Source organism: Doryrhamphus excisus, chromosome 11, assembly GCF_030265055.1.
Source record: "Doryrhamphus excisus isolate RoL2022-K1 chromosome 11, RoL_Dexc_1.0, whole genome shotgun sequence".
Classification (NCBI taxonomy): Eukaryota; Metazoa; Chordata; class Actinopteri; order Syngnathiformes; family Syngnathidae; genus Doryrhamphus; species Doryrhamphus excisus.
Window position 1 is genome coordinate 16,851,698 of NC_080476.1, and position 19,633 is coordinate 16,871,330.

The 19,633-nt window shown below is 42.3% G+C and overlaps 1 protein-coding gene across 2 annotated transcripts; it reads left to right on the forward strand.

Moving 5' to 3' along the window:
• Positions 1-4,609: 4,609 nt before the first annotated feature.
• slc7a3a (solute carrier family 7 member 3a) lies at positions 4,610-19,158 on the forward strand. Of its 2 annotated transcripts, none has more exons than XM_058086500.1 (12): positions 4,610-4,775; positions 10,888-11,442; positions 11,519-11,680; positions 13,167-13,344; positions 13,430-13,545; positions 14,220-14,442; positions 14,508-14,647; positions 14,723-14,825; positions 14,907-15,133; positions 15,227-15,393; positions 15,793-15,901; positions 16,940-19,158. In XM_058086500.1, exons 2-12 carry the CDS (start codon positions 11,076-11,078, stop codon positions 17,086-17,088), a joined length of 1,941 nt encoding a protein of 646 aa, XP_057942483.1. In that variant the 5' UTR covers positions 4,610-4,775; positions 10,888-11,075; the 3' UTR covers positions 17,089-19,158. The 2 variants fall into 2 exon arrangements, with proteins under 2 accessions (XP_057942483.1, XP_057942484.1); XM_058086501.1 differs by lacking the exon at positions 4,610-4,775 and adding an exon at positions 4,870-5,699.
• Positions 19,159-19,633: the final 475 nt, after the last annotated feature.

Here is a 19,633-nt window from a genome sequence, read left to right on the forward strand (position 1 = left end):
TGTTCCCAAAAGTGAAAAGAAAGTATTTGAGTATATCTTAAGTGACCATACTACTGAAATGAAACCCGCAGTAGCCTGTGTAGAGCTTGTATTGATTACTACTGGAAATAACTCGACACACAAACATTATTGTCGAAATAGCTGCAACACAAGTGAGTGCACCTCACACTGAATAAGTGTGACTCTTTAGTGTGAGCACAATTGTCAGCACTCATGCAGCCCAAGACCACAACACCACGACTGACTGTAGGCAAGACAATCTTGCTGCTCACTTGTGTTGCCAGCTATATAGATTTTTTTTTTCAGTTCCCAATAGTAAAACTACTTTCCAAGCTGTACACAGACCACTATGAAGTATGTTTCATTTCTATAGCATTGTCTGTTAAGATAAACTGTAATAAAAATAAGAGTGTATAAGATACTGTATTTATTTATAGTTAGCAAGCCTTGCAGCTGTAAACTGTCAACCACAGCTCTTTTATTCGTGACCTCCAAAATACGTGTAAACACAAGAGTTGCGTAGTTTTCGAGTCATATATTGCAATCCCCCCTTTTTAGGGGGAGTAAAATACTTTGGAGTGAGTGCATTTACATGTTCCAGCCCCATCAATTATTTTTTCAACATGCAAAGGGACTTTTGTAAAGGATTGACGTCTGTAGCAAGACACCGTCTACTGACACACAAGCAATCTGCACATTGCAAAATCCTCCCTTTATAAAGACAGTAAGGCTGGTCAGGAATGTTTAACATCGCGGTTGTTACAAGTTTAAAATACAACTAAACCTCTAAAGTCGAACACAAACTGTGATGCTGATTGCCTTTTATAGTTCTCAAAACAGTTGCTATGTTCTATAGGAACGGATGTAAAGGCCTAATGTCAAACTGGCCATCATACACCATTTTAGTTAATATTTTTTGTAAGTAAATAAAACCAAAATACTGTAAAGTAAAACTGTAATGGAAGAAGCAGCAAGACGGTGTTTTCAGAGCAATACTGGCACCTAGTGGCGTTGTGTAGCTATTGAACTCCAAATAGTTTGACATAGGAGGTCCCAAGAGATTATTGGCTAAATATAAATAAATACAGTATGATGATGTAAAACCACATTATCTTTGATACAGGGCTTGTATTGGATCTTGTGTTGAAATGACTCCCACGTATTTATGGTGTCTTTCTTTTTCCCCACTCTCCATACAGATGGCTGCACCTTTCCGTGTACATTTATTTCTACACCTTTTCCTTTAAAGCTGGTGGAAAAGTGTCAACCGTGTAGGGAAAAAAAAAAACAACTATTGCTCTCATGTATAAGTTGTTGTGTCTTTCTCATCTTTCCTCTTGTGTACATCATACAAGCTTCTCTTTTGCTGCCGAGATGCAATTTTGATGACAACCTCCCCAAAGTGAAGCAGCATGTAGCATGGCGGAAAAAGGGCGGTCACATCAGCGTCATTGCTTTCTGTTCATTCTGTACGTGCTTTTTTAGACGGGATCCTTCGCCCAGTCGTTGCGCTAATGCAAACGATAAGTTCATCAAATCACTGTGACAAGAACAGATTCATTTATGGAACACATAAGCATCAGGTTCACTGACCTTCCAATCGGGATTTTTATGCTTATTTTTCTTTCTTTAAAACAATGATTGTGAAGTGTGTTAACACTGTACGTTATCATTCCAGTTACACTATCACGAGGAATTGTCTTGTTAATTCCGTCCCAACTATTAAATTTCCTGCTGCATGCTGTGTCATGTCTCACAAGTTCTTAAAGGGGGGGAAAAAAAGTCAGTAAACTCACCAAAGTTCCATGTTGAATGTGATATGGGAGGTGCATGATGAGAGGCCCCAGACTAGCAGATGGCCTATCAACAATGAAGGGGAGCACAAGCTTGAAAAATGTACTCAGCTTTTTTGGGTTAAATGGTTGACATTGCCAAATGTCTATATCGTATTTGGTAAATTATAGTATTTTATTTTAGTAATAGAAACTTTCCACCATCCATCTTCTAGGCTGGGATTGCTAGTCAATCAAAGGCACATTCACACATCCAAACATGAAAGGCAACAAGACTGCCATATTTGATGGTAGTAGCCCTCTTCCTGGTTCATGTAAGGCAGGGGTCTCAAAGTCAATTTACCTGGGGGCCACTAGAGCTAGGGTCTGGGTGAGACTGGGCCGCATCAGGTTTTCAAAAAAAAAAATGCATTTATTAAAAACAGAAAAATGAATAAACTTTGCTTTGGTTCCGATTTTCTACAAGAAAAGCTCTGATAAAACATTCCACTGTTCTCAAATATCTTAATTTTTATTTTTCTACACAAAATAAGATGAAAAATAAATAAACAAATCAAGAATAAAGAAAATCAATCAATCAGTAATAAATGAATATAATAATAAAACGGCAAATAGTAAAAACTTAAGAAACCACATATAGTTGGTGGGTAGACAAATTATTATTTTTCAGATTAAAATGAACAAAGCATTATTAGAGCCCTGTAGACATGACAAAACACGACTATAGTCACATTTATACTCTTTTTTTATTTACAACATATTGCGCAACTGCAGGGTCTTGAGACACATGCTAACTCGCAAACTAGAGAGCTAGCGACCTAAACGGTAGCCTTCAAGTTATTTCCTTTAAACTTAAATAGCCAAAAACTTACCACTTCCACACGGATAGGTAGGATAACTATTAACAGTTATTTAACCTTTAACATAAACATTAATTAAACGTAATAATTTTTTCTGGGTACATGACACCATACAGCATCCATATCAAACTTGCGCGGGCCGCACTAACATTAAACTTTCATATAAAGGCGGAGGCCTCAAACTAGTGTCCTGTAGACCAAATCCGCATGTTTGAGCCCCTGATGTAAGGTAATTTACGATGACACGGCGGTACCATTTGTGATTGGTGGTGGCAGAAACAGTTCCACTGTGTGTCAAACAGAAAAATTACAACATACATTATCTGGCAAAAGTGGGGGAAAAATACAGAAAATGTGTGACAGGACCGGTCCATTTTAGAGTATGGGAAGTTCTGTCGTGACCCAAAAAAAAAAAACTCATGGCGTGCCATATGAGTGTTTTTTTTGTCAATATATTGGTGCATGAAGTGCATTTGTATCTAGATTTGGAAATCAGTCTCAGTTTATATAATAAGCTGGGGGGGGGTTACTTTACTTGGAACAGTGGGCCTTTTTGTTTCACTACAGCTCCTTCCTGTTGTTGCTCTCTCACAGTGGGGGATTAAGCAGGAAAAAAGGGCATTCTGGCCACAGGTGGATTAACCTGAATAGGGATCTTGTGATGTTGAACGGCAGGTGATCCAAAGCAGACGTGACTATAATTGGACACAATTGTGTTCAGAATATATGACCAAATGTATTGAATAAATTATGTTATACCTTTAAATCCAGTCATGTTGGCAACAGAGGGCCGACCTTCCTCTTCGACTAGAAGGGAGACGGATCAAACAAACCAGCTTTGATGTGCTAGGGTCTTGTCCTGAGAAATGAAAGTCGACAAACATGATGGGCATAGCGGTCCAAGGCAGAGATTAGGTTGTGTTTGGTTAGCGGTTCAAGCGCTGGAGCCCTCCCAGGCTCTGCAATGACGTCCGTCTTTGTAGAAACACCTATTGGGGGTTAGCTTGATAAAGTGGAAATAAATCGAAAGAGCAGCAGCCTAAGCAGCGAGGCTGGGCAAGAACAAAAGGTGACATGACTGCCGCCCCCTTACCCAAAAAAAGATAGGGTTTTCTATCATGGAATCCATTTTGGTGTTAAGTTAGCGCGGTTAGAGTCCTGAAGGTCAATCAAGTTGCAGTGAAGAAAACAAGAACAAACAACGATTCCATATTCCAGAGTCTGGGTGTGTACATGTTTTGACTCATCATGCGTTGCCACACACTTTGCTTGTTGCACATTTTTCCTGTATTTTCAATGAAAACATCCATCTTTGATTGAACTGGAAGCAGACAATAATTGGAATTGATGCGTTAATAGCGTTAACAGCCAAATAGCAACATTTTAAAGTTCACGCAGAGGTCGATGAAGGTCTTCAAGTGCAGTTGTGGAGTTAATTTTAAAAGGTACATCGGGAGGTTGCCTACGGCCACAGCTGTTCATGCCATCTATGACATTATAGCAATTTAAAGCAATTATTTATGACCAAACTCTTGACAGACTTAATATTATTTTAGTACATGTAGGCTGGCAACAATAACGTATATATTTTTTTCTCCATTGAGGTGGCCAAGGTTGATAATTTATTTTTATTTTATTTTATTTTTTATTTTTTTGGTTGATAATTTAAATGCCAGGATGGAGAATGACCAGCTCAAGGCCTACCTAATACAGCAAAGTAGTACAGTACAGTAGTGTCTGTAAGCTTACACCAAAGATAGCTTCAAAGAAGGAGGGGCCTGACGGGCATTTCCTTATATGGGCATTACTACTATGGCGAAGCGCGTGCCTATGCAGTTTATTTCCGTAACGCTTTTATAAAATACCGTACGTGTTGTCTTATTAATTTGTATCCCTTCAACCATCGTCCACAAACATCGAAAGGAAACAAGACTCCAAGGCTTTCAGCCATGAATGGAAAACCCCGCCCCCTATTGACGTCACTTTGTTTATACGCCCCTCTTTGAAGCGGATCAAAACCACATGCACTATCTACCCAGCGAGATATTTCATCAACTACACGACGCTCACTAACCTTTCTTCCTGCATCTTCTCTGCGTTTTCAAGCCAAAAGACACTGAAGGTAACGCCATTTTCTGTTCACAGATGTATGCTGTAAAAAAAAAAACAAAAACACGGCGACAGCCGTTTTGGCGGTAGACTGACGCAATCATCCTCCTTTTAAGAATTAGCATTAATTTTAGGAGAACGCGGAAATGTTGTGGTTGTTCTCAGCACGATTTTAATTAAAGGTGTTTTTTTCGTCCGATTTTGTAACCGTAAGGACTGCTCAATTTGAGCGGCAATCAGCTGATGTAATAGGACCACTGCTACTTTGGGGGGGACGTCAGGAAAAAAAAAACACGAAACTTGGGGAAACTAAATGTTGAATGTTCACTTAGCATTTTAGGGTTATACTTTATGGTGTATTCGCTAATTTTGTGTTCTTCTCATTCATTGTTTTGGTACACATCGTCACAGGGTTTATAGTAGTGTTGCTAGGCGTGGGGATTATTGTAGTGCTACTTTCGCAGACTACACAGAATGTGGGATTTTCTACAATCCGTACTAGTGATGCTTATTAACACACGCTTGAGTTTTTGTGTGTGCTTGTTCGAATAATTAAGAGAGTTGCTAGCCACCATTACCCGAAGGGTGAATCAGTCGCTCTAAGAACAAAGGGTCATCTGAAGCCAAATTATGTTTTGGATCGTTCGACATAAGAGTGACGTCCTAACTGTCAATTAACATGAGTGACACTTCAGATCATGGACCTATTTACCTAACATAGCCTTTATAATAATTAAAAGGGTTGAATTGGTGCCTGAAGTGGTATGTAATAATATATTAGTTATAACTCGTACAACGGCATTGCAAAATTCCTACGTTCTTTTAGTAAACAGTGAAAGCAACATTAGCACCACGCTGGAGCCGAGTGAGCCACGTAGCTAGCTGCTATTTCTGTCGCTGACAGTCGCTTTACCAGCCTAATGGATAGCTAAATATCGTAAGTAAACTTAAATTTAAACATTCCAACAAATGTACATTTGTCTTCTTTTGTGGACAAGGTTCATAGAAGTGAGTCATCCTCCGTTTAATGTTCCCCACTAGACTGCCAAGGGCTACCATGCGTGTGTTGCATCAGCCGGTGTTCAGCCATGCTAAAATATAAAATATATTAATTAATTGTAGGATTAAAATGTTCTCAGTTGTTTTTTTTATTGTGAATAAAACACTCTTGCCATTCAAATGTATCGATGTAGTAAAGCTTATGGGACTTCCCATGTTATGGTTTAAGCTAAACAATAGTTACTCTAAAGGACACACAACCTGGAATAAATCGGATTGTATTATGTAGTAGCACGGACGTGTTTTTTTAATTAGTTTTTGGTTACAATGTACATTGTGTACATGTTATTATGAATGCTCGACAGCATGACTGATTCGGGGTGTTGCAAGGTGCAGGGTTTGTACAAGGTGTGTTTTGTATACAGTATTACAAGGGCTGTAGTTCTGCAATTTCCGTGCCCTCTTGAACCACTGTACACTGCAAATATCACTGCTTGTTTTATAGCAGGAACAGTCTGTTCGTATAATGCATGTAGAGCTTAGGTTTCAGTGATTAACTTTGTATTAACAATGAGGCATGTTTATACTTGGTTTATAAATGTGTGTGTAGATTAGGATTGATATTGAACTCTACAAGAGGAGATTTCAGAATCTGGGAAAATATTTGCCAGCAGCCATTTTACTTTTTAATTTTAACTGATCCGTGTTAAAATGGCCATCCTTTGAGTATGTCTTCTCTGCTTTGAACAAACCAGAGCAATGGGGACGGGGGCCCAGTATATCGCACTTTATAATTAGAGATACCGTTGACTTCACACTGATCCGTTTGACTCTTGAGTTAATGGTTAGCGGGAGATGTTGTAGTTGACACAAAATGGTGTAGTATTTTTTCAGATAAGGTGACTTTGCCGCTCATTTGTGGTGCAGGTTAATAATCTTTTACTTTCAGTTGTAAAACTCTCGGTTGAAGTGGCAATGCTTCACTGTTTCCAAGAGCCAGCTATTTTAAGGACTGAATATTAGACCTGATATTGGGGGCTGAAAAAGAGCTGATAACTGATATATCGGTTCATATATGAAATAAGGCATTGATGTTCATACTGTACATAAACATCGACCAATTCAGGGTGTAAGCTGGGATAGGCTCCAGCATACCCCATGTGACTCTCGTGAAGATAAGCGGCATAGAAGATGGATGTCAACATAAGGGCATGCCTTTTTGTGATTCACTTTAAGGTGTTGCCACGAATTTGTAGTGCATTTTGCTTTGACTAACTCTGCACTTGTTGAGTCTTTGTGATGTAGCTCCACACCTAACTCTGACCTAACTCTTCGTCCAACAGGTTCTACAAAAATATCAATGACTGATTCAGATAATGGAATAATCCAGAATGAAATATAAAAATAGAAGACTTTTGGAATTTTGGTCATAGGAAGACAACAAATGAAGCTATAAATATGTAACAAACACCATCAGAATGTAAATAGCCAAGAAGATGGAATCTGGAGTGTGTTCCATCTTCAAAAGCTATGGAGTTAGATCCAGAAGAAAACTGCCATTACAGAAAATGCGAATAACTACTGAACTAATATTGGTATCATTATGACTCAACTTGCTTGTGTTTTCATAGTCAATGAATATTAACTATGAAGTAAAAATATATGCAAGACTAATATTTATGGTGTAACTCACAATATGAGGGGAACTAAGGAGGTCTGCATGCTCCGAGTGCTGTTTCTGTTTCATTTGACTTTCATCTACGGGCGTCAACCGCGTTCATGGGAGAGTGAACGCATTTTTCGTCTGGTTGCATACCATTTCCCACTGAGCAGACATTTTTTTTTTAGTTGGGGGGGCCGTGTTTGTATCCAACCCGGTGGCTTCAAGGGTCGCTCAGTGCAGGCAGGTCGGTGGTTGACCGGTCCGCACGTACTCTAGTTCAAACACTCTTGTGCAAACACGCAGAGCCTTCATGATAAGCTATAGCGGACGTTACACATACAAACATACATTGTGCCTCAAAGGGTAACATGTAAAATGTGTGTGTGTTGGATGAATGGTCTGCATACTTCTGATCCACCTACCAGGGTTACGCAAGGTCACATTAGCCCTTTGCAGTGGATGTTTAGTCTTATGGGCGACTGAACATGATGTTCTTTCTGTTTGGATTAGACCAGTGTTGCTCAAACTCATTACATACAGTTTCCCTGACCATTTAAGGTCGAGTTAATGGTACTTTCTCTATAGCGCCAACAGAAATTGTTACTGTGTGCTTTTAGCAAACAAATAATTAATTTTCGCGTTGTGAAAATTGTCTCTGTCGCCATTTGTCCCACTAATGCTGTTGTCACCGAGTAGAAGTATTGTTACTGGTTTTCCAGAGTTGACAAATTCTGCAATGTGGTTGATGGAGGAACAGTTCCAAGCTATAATTAGGTTTGTTGTGGCTTTTCAAGTTAATCCTCCTTCGGAGTCCGTAGCAGCTGTTCAGCATGGTGAAAAGCAGGACGATAGTTGTATTAGTTTAGTGTAATGCATTGGGTTGTTGAGCATGCAGTGTGCTAGCTCCAGATGCTACATTCCTAAAGCCACACCTTCGTACAACCTGGCCCCACTTACACAAGGTGAGCTGGGAAAGCCCACGTGAAAAGCACAAGGAAAAGATTAGCTTCTCGTCAACCAGACGTCCGTGTCTAAAGGTGAGACTGGTTGTGACAAAGTGAGCTCAAACAGAAATTTGTGCATTATCATTTTGAACTTATTGACGTTTAGATTTCCTGGTACAGTGTGGGAACATGTACCAGTTTCCCATCTAATGTTTATTGTCTTGTACCTCTGTTGTGCTTTTATTTCATTGTTTGACAGGAGCTACTAGGCAGGATATCTGCTTTGATGCCCCGAACAGACTGGCCACGCTTTGATTTGTTGGGTATATTGTTTTAATGTTTTAAATAGCCATGACGACGTACGTCCGGAATGCTGTGTAAGAAAAGAGTGTACCAAAATTACACATTATTTGAAGTGGGATTATTGTTTGATCCTGTGTGACCTGAATCATTTGTCTATTCAAACATTGTGAGAGCTCTTGCAGACTTTTGCACCACGTGACAAGTACATTTGTATAACCAGCAACGAGGGAATTTTGCCATTTAGCCTCCGGTCAATGAAAAATTGTCTGTCTGTAAAATGTGTACTGGATTGACAACAGCTTGTCGCATGCTAAGCCTATTTATGCCAGCGTGTGTGATCGTTCACATTTGGACCAACTTTCTGGCCTCTTTGTTTACACATTTTACCTGGCTCTCACTGTCTCTCTGGTCAGGTAGGCTAGCTTGTTTTTGTCCCATGGGTGAGCTACAAATGGCTACCATATTGGTTGCGTCACTAAGTATTTTAAGTGTTCTAATCAAACATGATGCCTGTATTTAATGAACAATGAGCACACGGAGTGGAGATGTGATTTTTAATAAAAGTGCAATTTAAATTTTGTCACATTTGTTCAAGACAAATGCCTTTTTGGACTAAATAGGTCAGGTAACAAAAGGAGGTTCGAGTAAGTTCTGCTGGTTATTCCATCTATTCATTTTCTATGCCGCTTATTCTCACGAGAGTCGTGGGAGGAGGCTGGAGCCTATCCCGGCTGTCTTTGGGCGAGAGGCGGAGCACACCCTGGACTGGTCGCCAGCCAATCACAGGACACATATAGACAAACAACCATTCACACTCACATTCATACCTATGGACAATTTGGAGTCGCAAATTAAACTTGCATGTTTTTGGAATGTAGGAGGAAACTCCACACAGAGATTCAAACCCAGATCTCCTGACTGTGTGGCCAACATGCTAACCACTTTGTCTTCCGTGCGGCCCTGCTGGTTGTTCAAAAATTGTGTGTAGCCTAACACCATAGCTTCACAATCCTACGAGAAACGCTGAATTGTATTTGCTTTGGTTAGAGTACCTTAAGGAACAACCTAATGACGCTAACCAAGGTCATATTTTTCCTACGCATTAACATGTGTCCTCTGCGTCCAAAATGACCAGAGCATGACATTACCTTGGTGTTGCTAGCCGGAACATACCACAGGGGTCATTGACCTGCAGTCTAGTACATTTCACGCACTGTGGGTTGGGAGCTCACGTCTGTCTACGTCAAAGCTTGTGTTGACCAAGTCAGGTGATCGTGGGTGCTTACAAACACAAACACAAGGGCGCTGCAATGGGCACAGTCACATGTTGTGTTGTTGAGCTGCTCTATTGGGTACACGCACGCATGTTTTTTGTCCTCTGTCGTCCTTCACGCTATTCCCTGGGACACTTGATTGCTAAACATCATCCAAGGGCAGCGAATAAAGGTTGAACTGATTTCCAAAAAGTCAGCAACCACCTCCTCTTGGGTTACACTGTGTTTACAATAGAGAAGGCACCTGTTGTATTACATGCACTTTATTTGTGTATTTATCCAGCTTCTCTGCAGGCCGCTGCCTTGGCTTATCGAACTGCTGTTTTCTTCTCCTCTGTTGATATTAGCTTGCAGATATTAAACCATGTGTTCCCAGCACTGCCTGTGGCGTTCCCAGGCCTCTCCCTGTGCATCTCTATCTACTGAGAAAACACAACTCTAGTAGTAAAAGGGGCCCCTTGACTGCACTGTAGCTGGAAGTCTTTTGGTCTTGTTTTCTGAACACGATATACACGATGCCAGGTTTATTTATTTATCAAAGCCCAATTCAACTTAAAGGCTGTGCCGTGTAATGGCCTCAAAGAAGTGGCTCTATGAATTCCTGGAAGTTGCATAACCGCAGCCGAAACAGGTTCTCAAATGGTGCAACGTATTCTGGGTCCTTTCCAAACTGTATGACCGGCTTGTTCGTTGGCTGCTAAAGCCGAGGAGAATTACTTCCTGGAGGGGTTTCAAACCTTCCAACCTTCCTCCTTGGAGACGTTCTGTGTAACTAGGCAAGTAGCTGTGAAGGTGGAAACATTCGAGAGTTTAATTTCACAAGAAGCCAACTTGCAAATAGCCGCAGCAACAGCTTGTCCGGGAGAAAATTGTGCTGCACGCTGCCAAGTGCTGAGAAAATTTGGCAGTTGCTGAATAGTTTTATCTTTGCTTCTTTCACAGGTCTTTGAAGCCAGTGCTGCAAATACTGCGACCACAGGCCTGCCTGCCTGATCCTGCTCTGAACACACCTACGTGGACAAACAGCTTCACCTACACCATCTGCTCAAAAGTTTGTCCGCGCCGTGTGTGTCCATCACACTCAAGAGGGATCAAATCACATCGCACCCACACACAGGCTCACAGCAAATATGGCCAGAATGCTGTCCCGTTTTGGAAAAACGCTCCTTCGTCGCCGTACTTTGGACTTGGCGAGCGAAGAAACTCGCTTCGCCCGATGCCTGTCCACCCTGGACCTTATTGCCTTGGGTGTAGGCTCCACGTTAGGCGCCGGTGTGTATGTCCTGGCCGGAGAGGTGGCACGAGATAAAGCCGGGCCCGCCATCGTGCTGTGTTTCCTCATCGCTGCGCTCTCCTCCATGTTGGCCGGCCTGTGCTATGCCGAATTTGGAGCTCGCGTTCCTAAGACGGGTTCTGCGTACCTTTACAGTTATGTGACAGTCGGAGAGATCTGGGCCTTCATCACTGGGTGGAACCTCATTCTCTCGTATGTGATTGGTGAGTGGTGAATCTTTACTTGAACATTTCTCACTCTACCCTCCGCCGCCATGAACTTCTTGTCCCTTTCTTCCAGGCACTGCAAGTGTGGCCCGTGCATGGAGCTCCACATTCGACAACCTTGTGGAGCAGAAGATCTCTGTTTTCTTTAAAGCCTCCATGACCATGAAATTGCCTGGAAAAGTGTTGGCAGAGTACCCCGACCTGTTTGCCCTCATACTGGTGCTGCTGCTTACTGGTAGGTCCACATTGAATCCAGACTAAGGTGCAGATTGAGGAATTAATTGGCTCCCTGTGTGACAGCGATACCCTCGGGCAGGGGTCTGCAATCTTTAGCATCCAAAGAGCCACATGGGACAATTTCCATCCATTTCCATTAAACCCCTTTCGGAGCCACAAAACCTATTTGACCATGAAACTGAAGGGAATAAATATAGTCCCCGTTCCTGTCTTCCTGTTGGCTTGACCCAGTTATCAGACACACATGTCGCTACCTGGTAATTAGTCACGTATTTTAAGCATTATAGTATTATCACGCATTGTTTAGTTCCAGTTGCGCCACCCACGTCGCTCACGTTGCCATTGTTGGTTAGCGGAAAAGGAAGGTAGCAAAGTAATGGTTTCACACCAAGTCAACTCACCATAAAACACTGTCCCAAATACTTCAGGTGGAGAACTGCATTCCAGAACCGTGAAAAGCTCATGTCAGTGTCAGAAGAGATGACATGGTGACTACACAGAAGCATAAACCAGTGGGAGGGGTTGCTATTTGACAACATGTCATATCAGTATGCGTAAAGACGAAGAGCGTTATTACAGATTTAAAATAAAATTATCCGACGAGGAGACCCAAGTTCAATTTCCACCCTCGGTCATCTCTGTGTGGAGTTTGCATGTTCTCCACAGCTTTCTGGTTCTTCCAGTATCTGCACCTATTCAGCTGCATTTCTTGGGATTTCGAGGTTCCCCCCGAAAACTCTTTTAATGTATTATTATTATGTAGTATTATTATTATGTATTATAATGTACCACCCTCGGCCATCTTTGTGTGGAGTTTGCATGTTCTCCCCGTGCATGCGCGGGTTTTCTCTGGGTACTCCGGTTTCCTCCCACATTCCAAAAACATGCTAGGTTAATTAGCGACTCCAAATTGTCCATAGGTATGAATGTGAGTGTGAATGGTTGTTTGTCTATATGTGCCCTGTGATTGGCTGGTGACCAGTCCAGGGTGTACCCATCCTCTCAGACAGCTAGGATAGGCTCCAGCATCCCCTGCGACCCCCGTGAGGATAAGCGGTAGGAAATGAATGAATGAATGAACATAAATAAAAATGTTTGCATTAAAAAAAAATAGCACAGAAAATTAAAAAAAATTACATTTAAATTAAAGAGGACTGAAAAGGGTCAATACTGGAGGGGACTAACAAAAACAAAAAATAAATAAATAAGTGAAAAAAACCTAAATTGCAGGACGATTCCAAATATAAATATTATGAGTCCCTGCATTGAACACAAAATCATTAATAGTAACTAATAAAAATAACACGGAAAATGTCAATACAGAAAAGCCATTCATCCATCGGCGATAACGCAAGTGGGGGTGGGATGCACACAGGAACATTGATGACTGGTGTCGGGAATGGTGACACCTCAGCCCACGCTCCGTGACTGACCTGTTGCTGATGAAATGTGAACCGTCACATCTTAAACTTGTGTGCCCTCAGGACTGCTGGCCTTTGGAGTCAGTGAGTCAGCACTGGTGAACAAAATCTTCACCGGCATCAACTTGGTGGTTCTGGGCTTCGTGATCATCTCGGGCTTTGTGAAGGGAGAAACAGCCAACTGGAACCTGACGTTGGACGACTATAAGAGTTTCCTTAACAACACCAACAGCAGCAAAGAGTCAGTAAACACATTATAATCTGTTTGGCTTGAGAGAGGGGGGGGGGTGCATTTGATTCCTAACCATCTGTTTTCCATCATCTAGTCCTGAGAAAGCATTTGGGACTGGTGGTTTTGCTCCGTTCGGCCTCACCGGCGTCCTGAGAGGTGCCGCGACATGCTTCTACGCCTTTGTGGGCTTTGACTGCATCGCCACAACAAGTATGTAAATATTAGCTTCTTAGCTTATTCATGTTTTTTTATGACTACGAGCCACACCTCGGCAATGAAAAGGCACATACATAAGTGTTGTGTTCTTGGTCACGTGACACAAAGGGGTGCTTTTGGGACAGTGGGATTATATAAGTACAGGGGGGAGGCTGACATACATGCCTGGTGCGGCACCTGTTTTCTGCCATTTCTTATGTAACTCGAGTGCCGCAAAAAGCAAGTTTGGTGTCGGGGGCACCTTGCGTGTTGGCAAATAAACACGCCCAATTCCAGCGAGCCGCAGCGTGCCTGGGTGTGAAGTCAACATTCCGCTTATTGTCTTCACATTCTACAAATTCAGGTGTTTTTGTTAGGCTTCAACACCTCTTAAGTTCCTCTTTAACACCTCGTACTTCGATACGTGACCAAAAAAAAAAAAACACAAATTATATTGGGAAAGCAGGAAGTGAACAAATGTAACAGTTAGTGATTGTAAAAGTACCAGATGGAGGGGTAGGATTTAATAAGCTTTGCTTCTTCCTACTCCTTTTGGACATGTGGAACTGTGAACTGATTATGTGATGCATTCAATTGTCATCTGATGCATGTTCAAATGAAATTAAACCATTACCATTTATGTCAGTGCCCGATTCAAAACCTTCATTTTTTTTCTCGTCTCTCAACAGGCGAGGAGGCCAAGAATCCGATGCGTTCCATTCCCATCGGAATTGTGGCCTCGCTGCTCATCTGCTTCTTCGCCTATTTTGGCGTGTCCGCCGCCCTGACCCTCATGATGCCGTACTACCAGCTGAACACCCAGAGCCCTCTACCTGAGGCCTTCACATACGTGGGATGGGCCCCGGCCCGCTACATTGTGGCCGTGGGCTCCCTCTGCGCTCTGTCCACCAGGTAAAGGACGACTGGTGGTTGATTTGTGTGGATTTTTGTTTAAAAAAATCACCATCTTCTCCTAGCCTGCTTGGCTCCATGTTCCCCATGCCCCGCGTCATCTACGCTATGGCAGAGGACGGGCTGCTGTTCCGTGCTCTAGCCAGGATGAACGTTCGCACCAAGACGCCTCTGCTTGCCACTATTGCTTCTGGCATTGTCGCAGGTAAGCTACTATTCTTTTTTTTCCAAGTAGTGTTCCTGCTATTACAATTTCTCATCATATTTTTCTTTCCCACAGCTCTGATGGCCTTCCTGTTTGACCTCGACGCGTTGGTTGACCTCATGTCCATCGGAACCCTGCTGGCGTACTCACTGGTGGCCATCTGTGTTCTAATCCTTCGGTAAACACCTCCAGCTACTTTGTTAGGACTTTCTAGTCACAATAATGTGATTTTTCAATACACGCTTCCTGTTAAAAAAAGGTACCAGCCAGGCACCTTGAACTCATCCAGCCAAACGGAGAAGCTGGTGGAGCTGGTGGAAGGCGAGAAGGTGGCAGTGAGCGGCGGGGACAGCGGCGACGAGTACACCGAGAACGAGGAGAAGCCCCTCCAGGAGGTTTTCACTTACAGGCTGCTCTTCTGCCCGAGCGGCAAGACCCCCACGCAGACATCAGGGATGATCGTCTACGCCACCACCGCCATCATTTGTGAGTCCACATCCTGGAAAGAAGCACATGTCGTTATCTTTATTATCTTAACGTAAAAAACAAAACAAACCTCTTCCTCGTGGCTCTCCGCAGCGGTCCTTATCACAGTGCTGTGTATTATCGTGGCCAACCTTTTGCCGCAGCTGCTCGCCGGACAAGCAGTCGTCGTGGTGTCCTGTGTTATTTTGGCTCTGCTGTGCGGCGTCTGCCTTATCATCATCTGCAGGCAGCCCGAGAGCAAGGAGGCCCTGACCTTCAAGGTAACGCTTTCGTAGAAAAATGGCGCTTGTTGTGTTTTGGAATGCTGCTACACTTCATTTAGCAGATGAGAACATTGTGTCACCGGAACAAACTACTTGTGTGTATGCGGGTAGCCACTCCCCCGCCAACCCCCCCACTTCAGGGTCATATAAATCTAATGACCTAAAATCCAGTTTGTGTGTATACAAAAGGTTTCTACTGTCAGTGTCACCTCCAAAGAGTTGTTGACGCTTGTCATTTTCAGGAGAGAACATAAAGTTGAACCGGTAGTGTTGGGAGCCTACTTGGCAGGATCACGGAAAAAGCCAAAGAAAAAGCAAAAACACGCCCTATTTACGTTTCAACTCCTAATGGCAGCACCGCTATGTTTAATCGGATTGTCTCGCTCTTTTTCCCAGGTCCCTCTGCTTCCTTGGTTGCCTCTCTTCAGCGTTTTCGTCAACATCTACCTCATGATGCAGCTGGACAAGGGCACCTGGTGTCGCTTCACCGTCTGGATGGTCATAGGTACGTTTTGGTCACTTTCATGCTCACCTTTTTAACGCCAAAATATCCAACCCTGGTGGTTGGGTTTATTACACACGTATTTCCAAGTGGTCCATAGCTGATATTGCTGTATTTGCATCCACTTTGCATACTCCCAAAATGCATGCAAACTGTACTAGCGTCAGGATTGGTAATTACAACTGTTATTATTGAAGGGGACCTATTATACTTTTTCCATTTTTCTAAGCCATAAATGTAGTTAGAATGTTGTATTCTCGTGTTAAACGATGCCAAAGTTTCAGATAATGAGGTTCTCGCATTCGGAAGTGAGCACTGAAAGAAGTTCAGGATGGCTCAAAACGCTCAGTTTTAAAAGGCGTGGTAAAATTGCCCCTTTGTGATGTCACAGAGGCAGGCAGGAATACATTAAAATACATTACATTATAATATTCATTAATTTTCTACCGCTTTCGGTAGGGGGGTGCTGGAGCCTATCCCAACTGTAATCGGGCGAGAGGCGGGGTACACCCTGGACTGGTGGCCAGCCAATCACAGAGCACATATAGACAAACAACCATTCACACTCACATTCATACCTATGGACAATTTGGAGTCGCTAATTAACCTAGCAAGTTTTTGGAATGTGGGAGGAAACCGGAGTACCCGGAGAAAACCCACGCATGCACAGGGAGAACATGCAAACTCCACACAGAGATGGCCGAGGGTGGAATTGAACCCTGGTCTCCTAGCTGTGAGGTCTGCGTGCTAACCACTTGCTAACCTGGCGCCTAACTCCACACAGAGATGGCCGAGGGTGGTACATTATAATACATAATAATAATACTACATAATAATAATACATTAAAAGAGTTTTCGCGGGAACCTCGAAATCCCAAGAAATGCAGCTGAATAGGTACAGATACTGGAAGAACCAGAAAGCTGTGTGTGCTGGTTATTGTGTGAACTTGCCCTGCTCTATAGGAGTCCACCAAAAACACACAGAACCTTGGAAATAAAACCAAGTTGGATTTGACAAACTGTCATGACGTGACTTCTCAGGTTTCGCCATCTACTTCTTCTACGGCATCAAGAACAGCAGCGCTAACCACTCGTCCCCGCGCAAATACGAGCCGGCTCTGCAGTCCAAGAGCCCCATTTACAAGGGGGCCCCCGATGACAGCGACGTGGAGGGGGGCAGCAGCCCCTGATACCAACCGACGTGGTCCCGGAGAAGGTGGCGAGGGAGCTGGAGCTTGAAGGGAGAGGAGGCCACACATCTTTACCTCGAAACTTGACGGTTAAGACACTGTGTTACTCTGTAGTCTTGTGTGTTTGTCGTTAGCCACGTTGCTCTCTACTCTAAAACTCTTTTTTTTAAAAAAAAAAAAAAACTCGGAAAACGAGCGGTTGTGACGTCACTCCTGCGACGATCAATTTTTCCCTTCCTTCTTTTGTCTCACATGAGTGGAGATGACAACTCGATTGCACCAGCCTGTCGCTTTGTGTCCTGCTGTGTGTGTAGTACATGTGTGTGTAAAACAGGGTAGCGCTACAGCTAACGGGCTGCAGTCCATAATGAACTCGATAGCACACCATCCACGTTGATGCTAGACGCAACACCTCAAGAAGTTTGTCATATCGGACTCAGTTCAACGTCTTAGGTCAAACGTAGGCGTTCTGACACGGTTGCTGCATTTCTTACTCAATATCCATACATCACTCTGCCTTTTAACTGGTTGGTCATTTGGGACTTTAAATGCCACATTTCCACTGCACAGTAGCTTAAAAACAAACTGGAAACACCCCAATTGAGCACATCAGCTTTATCTGAGAGGATATTTCTATTGCACCCGGCTAGGTTTGGGTTCCGGTTCCCTGGTGTACCCCTTTAACACGCGTTTAGAATGTTCCAAACTGCAAAAAAAAAAAAAAAAACTAGCCTCATTGAATGCATCAGTAGCAATGCCAACAACAAAGGACTGACAATGCCTTTAAGGCTATTATAGGCTATTATTTAAGGTTATTATAGGAACTGTACTTGTCAAGTGTTTGCAGCAAAATGGAGACTGCGGAGCGTTAATACCGCAGCGTACACCGCTAAGGCACAGCAACTGGAAAATGTTACAGTGGCCACCCACATGGTGTTGGCCCAGCTGACCAGAAATAGTACCTGCTTTTTACCAATGAAAAAACACTAATAGGTACTGTGCAGTGGAAAAATGGGTATTAAACCCCCCTCGAAATAAAACCTGGAACTGTGTTGAAATATTTAAATGTATTTTGTGTTGAGTTGGAGCACTTAAGGAGCTCATTGTCATCCAATGAATGGGTCAAGTGTGGAAAATGAAGGCATTTATAACGACAATTTGCCTCATGGTTCGCAACTAACTTGTTTTTGTTGTTGTTGAACTTCTTCGTGGGAGCTTTGTTTCAATTGAAACTTGGCAGCTTTGTCTGTTAAGTACTTCTACTTACTCCAGTAGAGTGGTCCATATTTAAATGTGTATAATAATTTGGGGAAAATTCTTAGCACCATCGCAATCAGTTGCTACTTAGAGACTGTGATGTTTTGTTTTTGGAATTGCCGCATGTACATATTTTCCCCAAAATGGGTCTCAGATTAATTTTATTAGAGTAAAAAAAACAAACGATATACTATTTTATTGATTAAGAAACATGGCTTTTTTGATTCATGTTGTGATAAATTAATGTGTAGTTTTCTTAATCTTTTAGTTTTTGTACAGTATTTTTCCTAAATATAATTTTTGACCAAAACAAATGAAATATTTCTGCTTCTGAAAGAGTTGGTCTCTAAATTGTGTCATTTTAACCCGCTGCTGGGAGTCAAAACATATGTGCATTACTGTATTGTACAGTATTTGTATGTGCTTTACTGTATTGTACAGTATTTGTGTAAACATATTTCTATAATGCTGTAAATTAGACAAATGTCTCCCCTGCCCAACTTTACTGTATGCTGCTGAAAAAGAAGTTTGTTTTGTAGATGATTTTAAATCAATAAGTAGTGCCTGAAGAATCATCTACGTAACAGGAAAGCACCAAGGCTGGTTGAGCTTTAAATAAAAAAAAAAAAAATGACCATAATCCAAAATGTTACTTGATGCAGCTACAACTCATCTTTGCACCCAGCCTAGTGCCTTTGTCAATTATCATCACCCCCTTTTATTTTGCTTCTTCAAACATTTGTTTCATAAACTGTACATATAGCTGTCACTTTTAAGTGTTTTTGTTTTTTAATAAAATGACTGAATGGCTAACTTTGGCTAGTTTTGGTCTATATAAGCTATCATATGTCCGGCATTGAAACCTTTTGCTAGTACAAGTTGGTCTGAGCTTTGCATTGCACATTTGGGTTTAAGTTAAGTCAATGTTTGGAAATGAGTGTGCACACGTTTCATAGCACCGAGTGCGCCACCTGTTGGGATAACGAAGTAACACTGACAAGCCATACCGCGCATGCTCGTACCCGGCAGCCATATTTGAAACATTGAGGGCGAGTCTGCGGTGAGAAAATATATACATATAATTATAACTATATATATATATACACACACAGAACAATGCGTTTGTGTTTACGTAATATAAATTGTTGAAATGTAACTTGTCAAATGTTGCGTTACAGTTGCGTTCTTTTGACTGAGTTACCTTACAGCACCAACATAGGTAGTGGTCCAGTGCCGGGAAGATCACTTCCGGTTTGTCTACTTGGCAAACTCCTTAATTCTTGGCTTT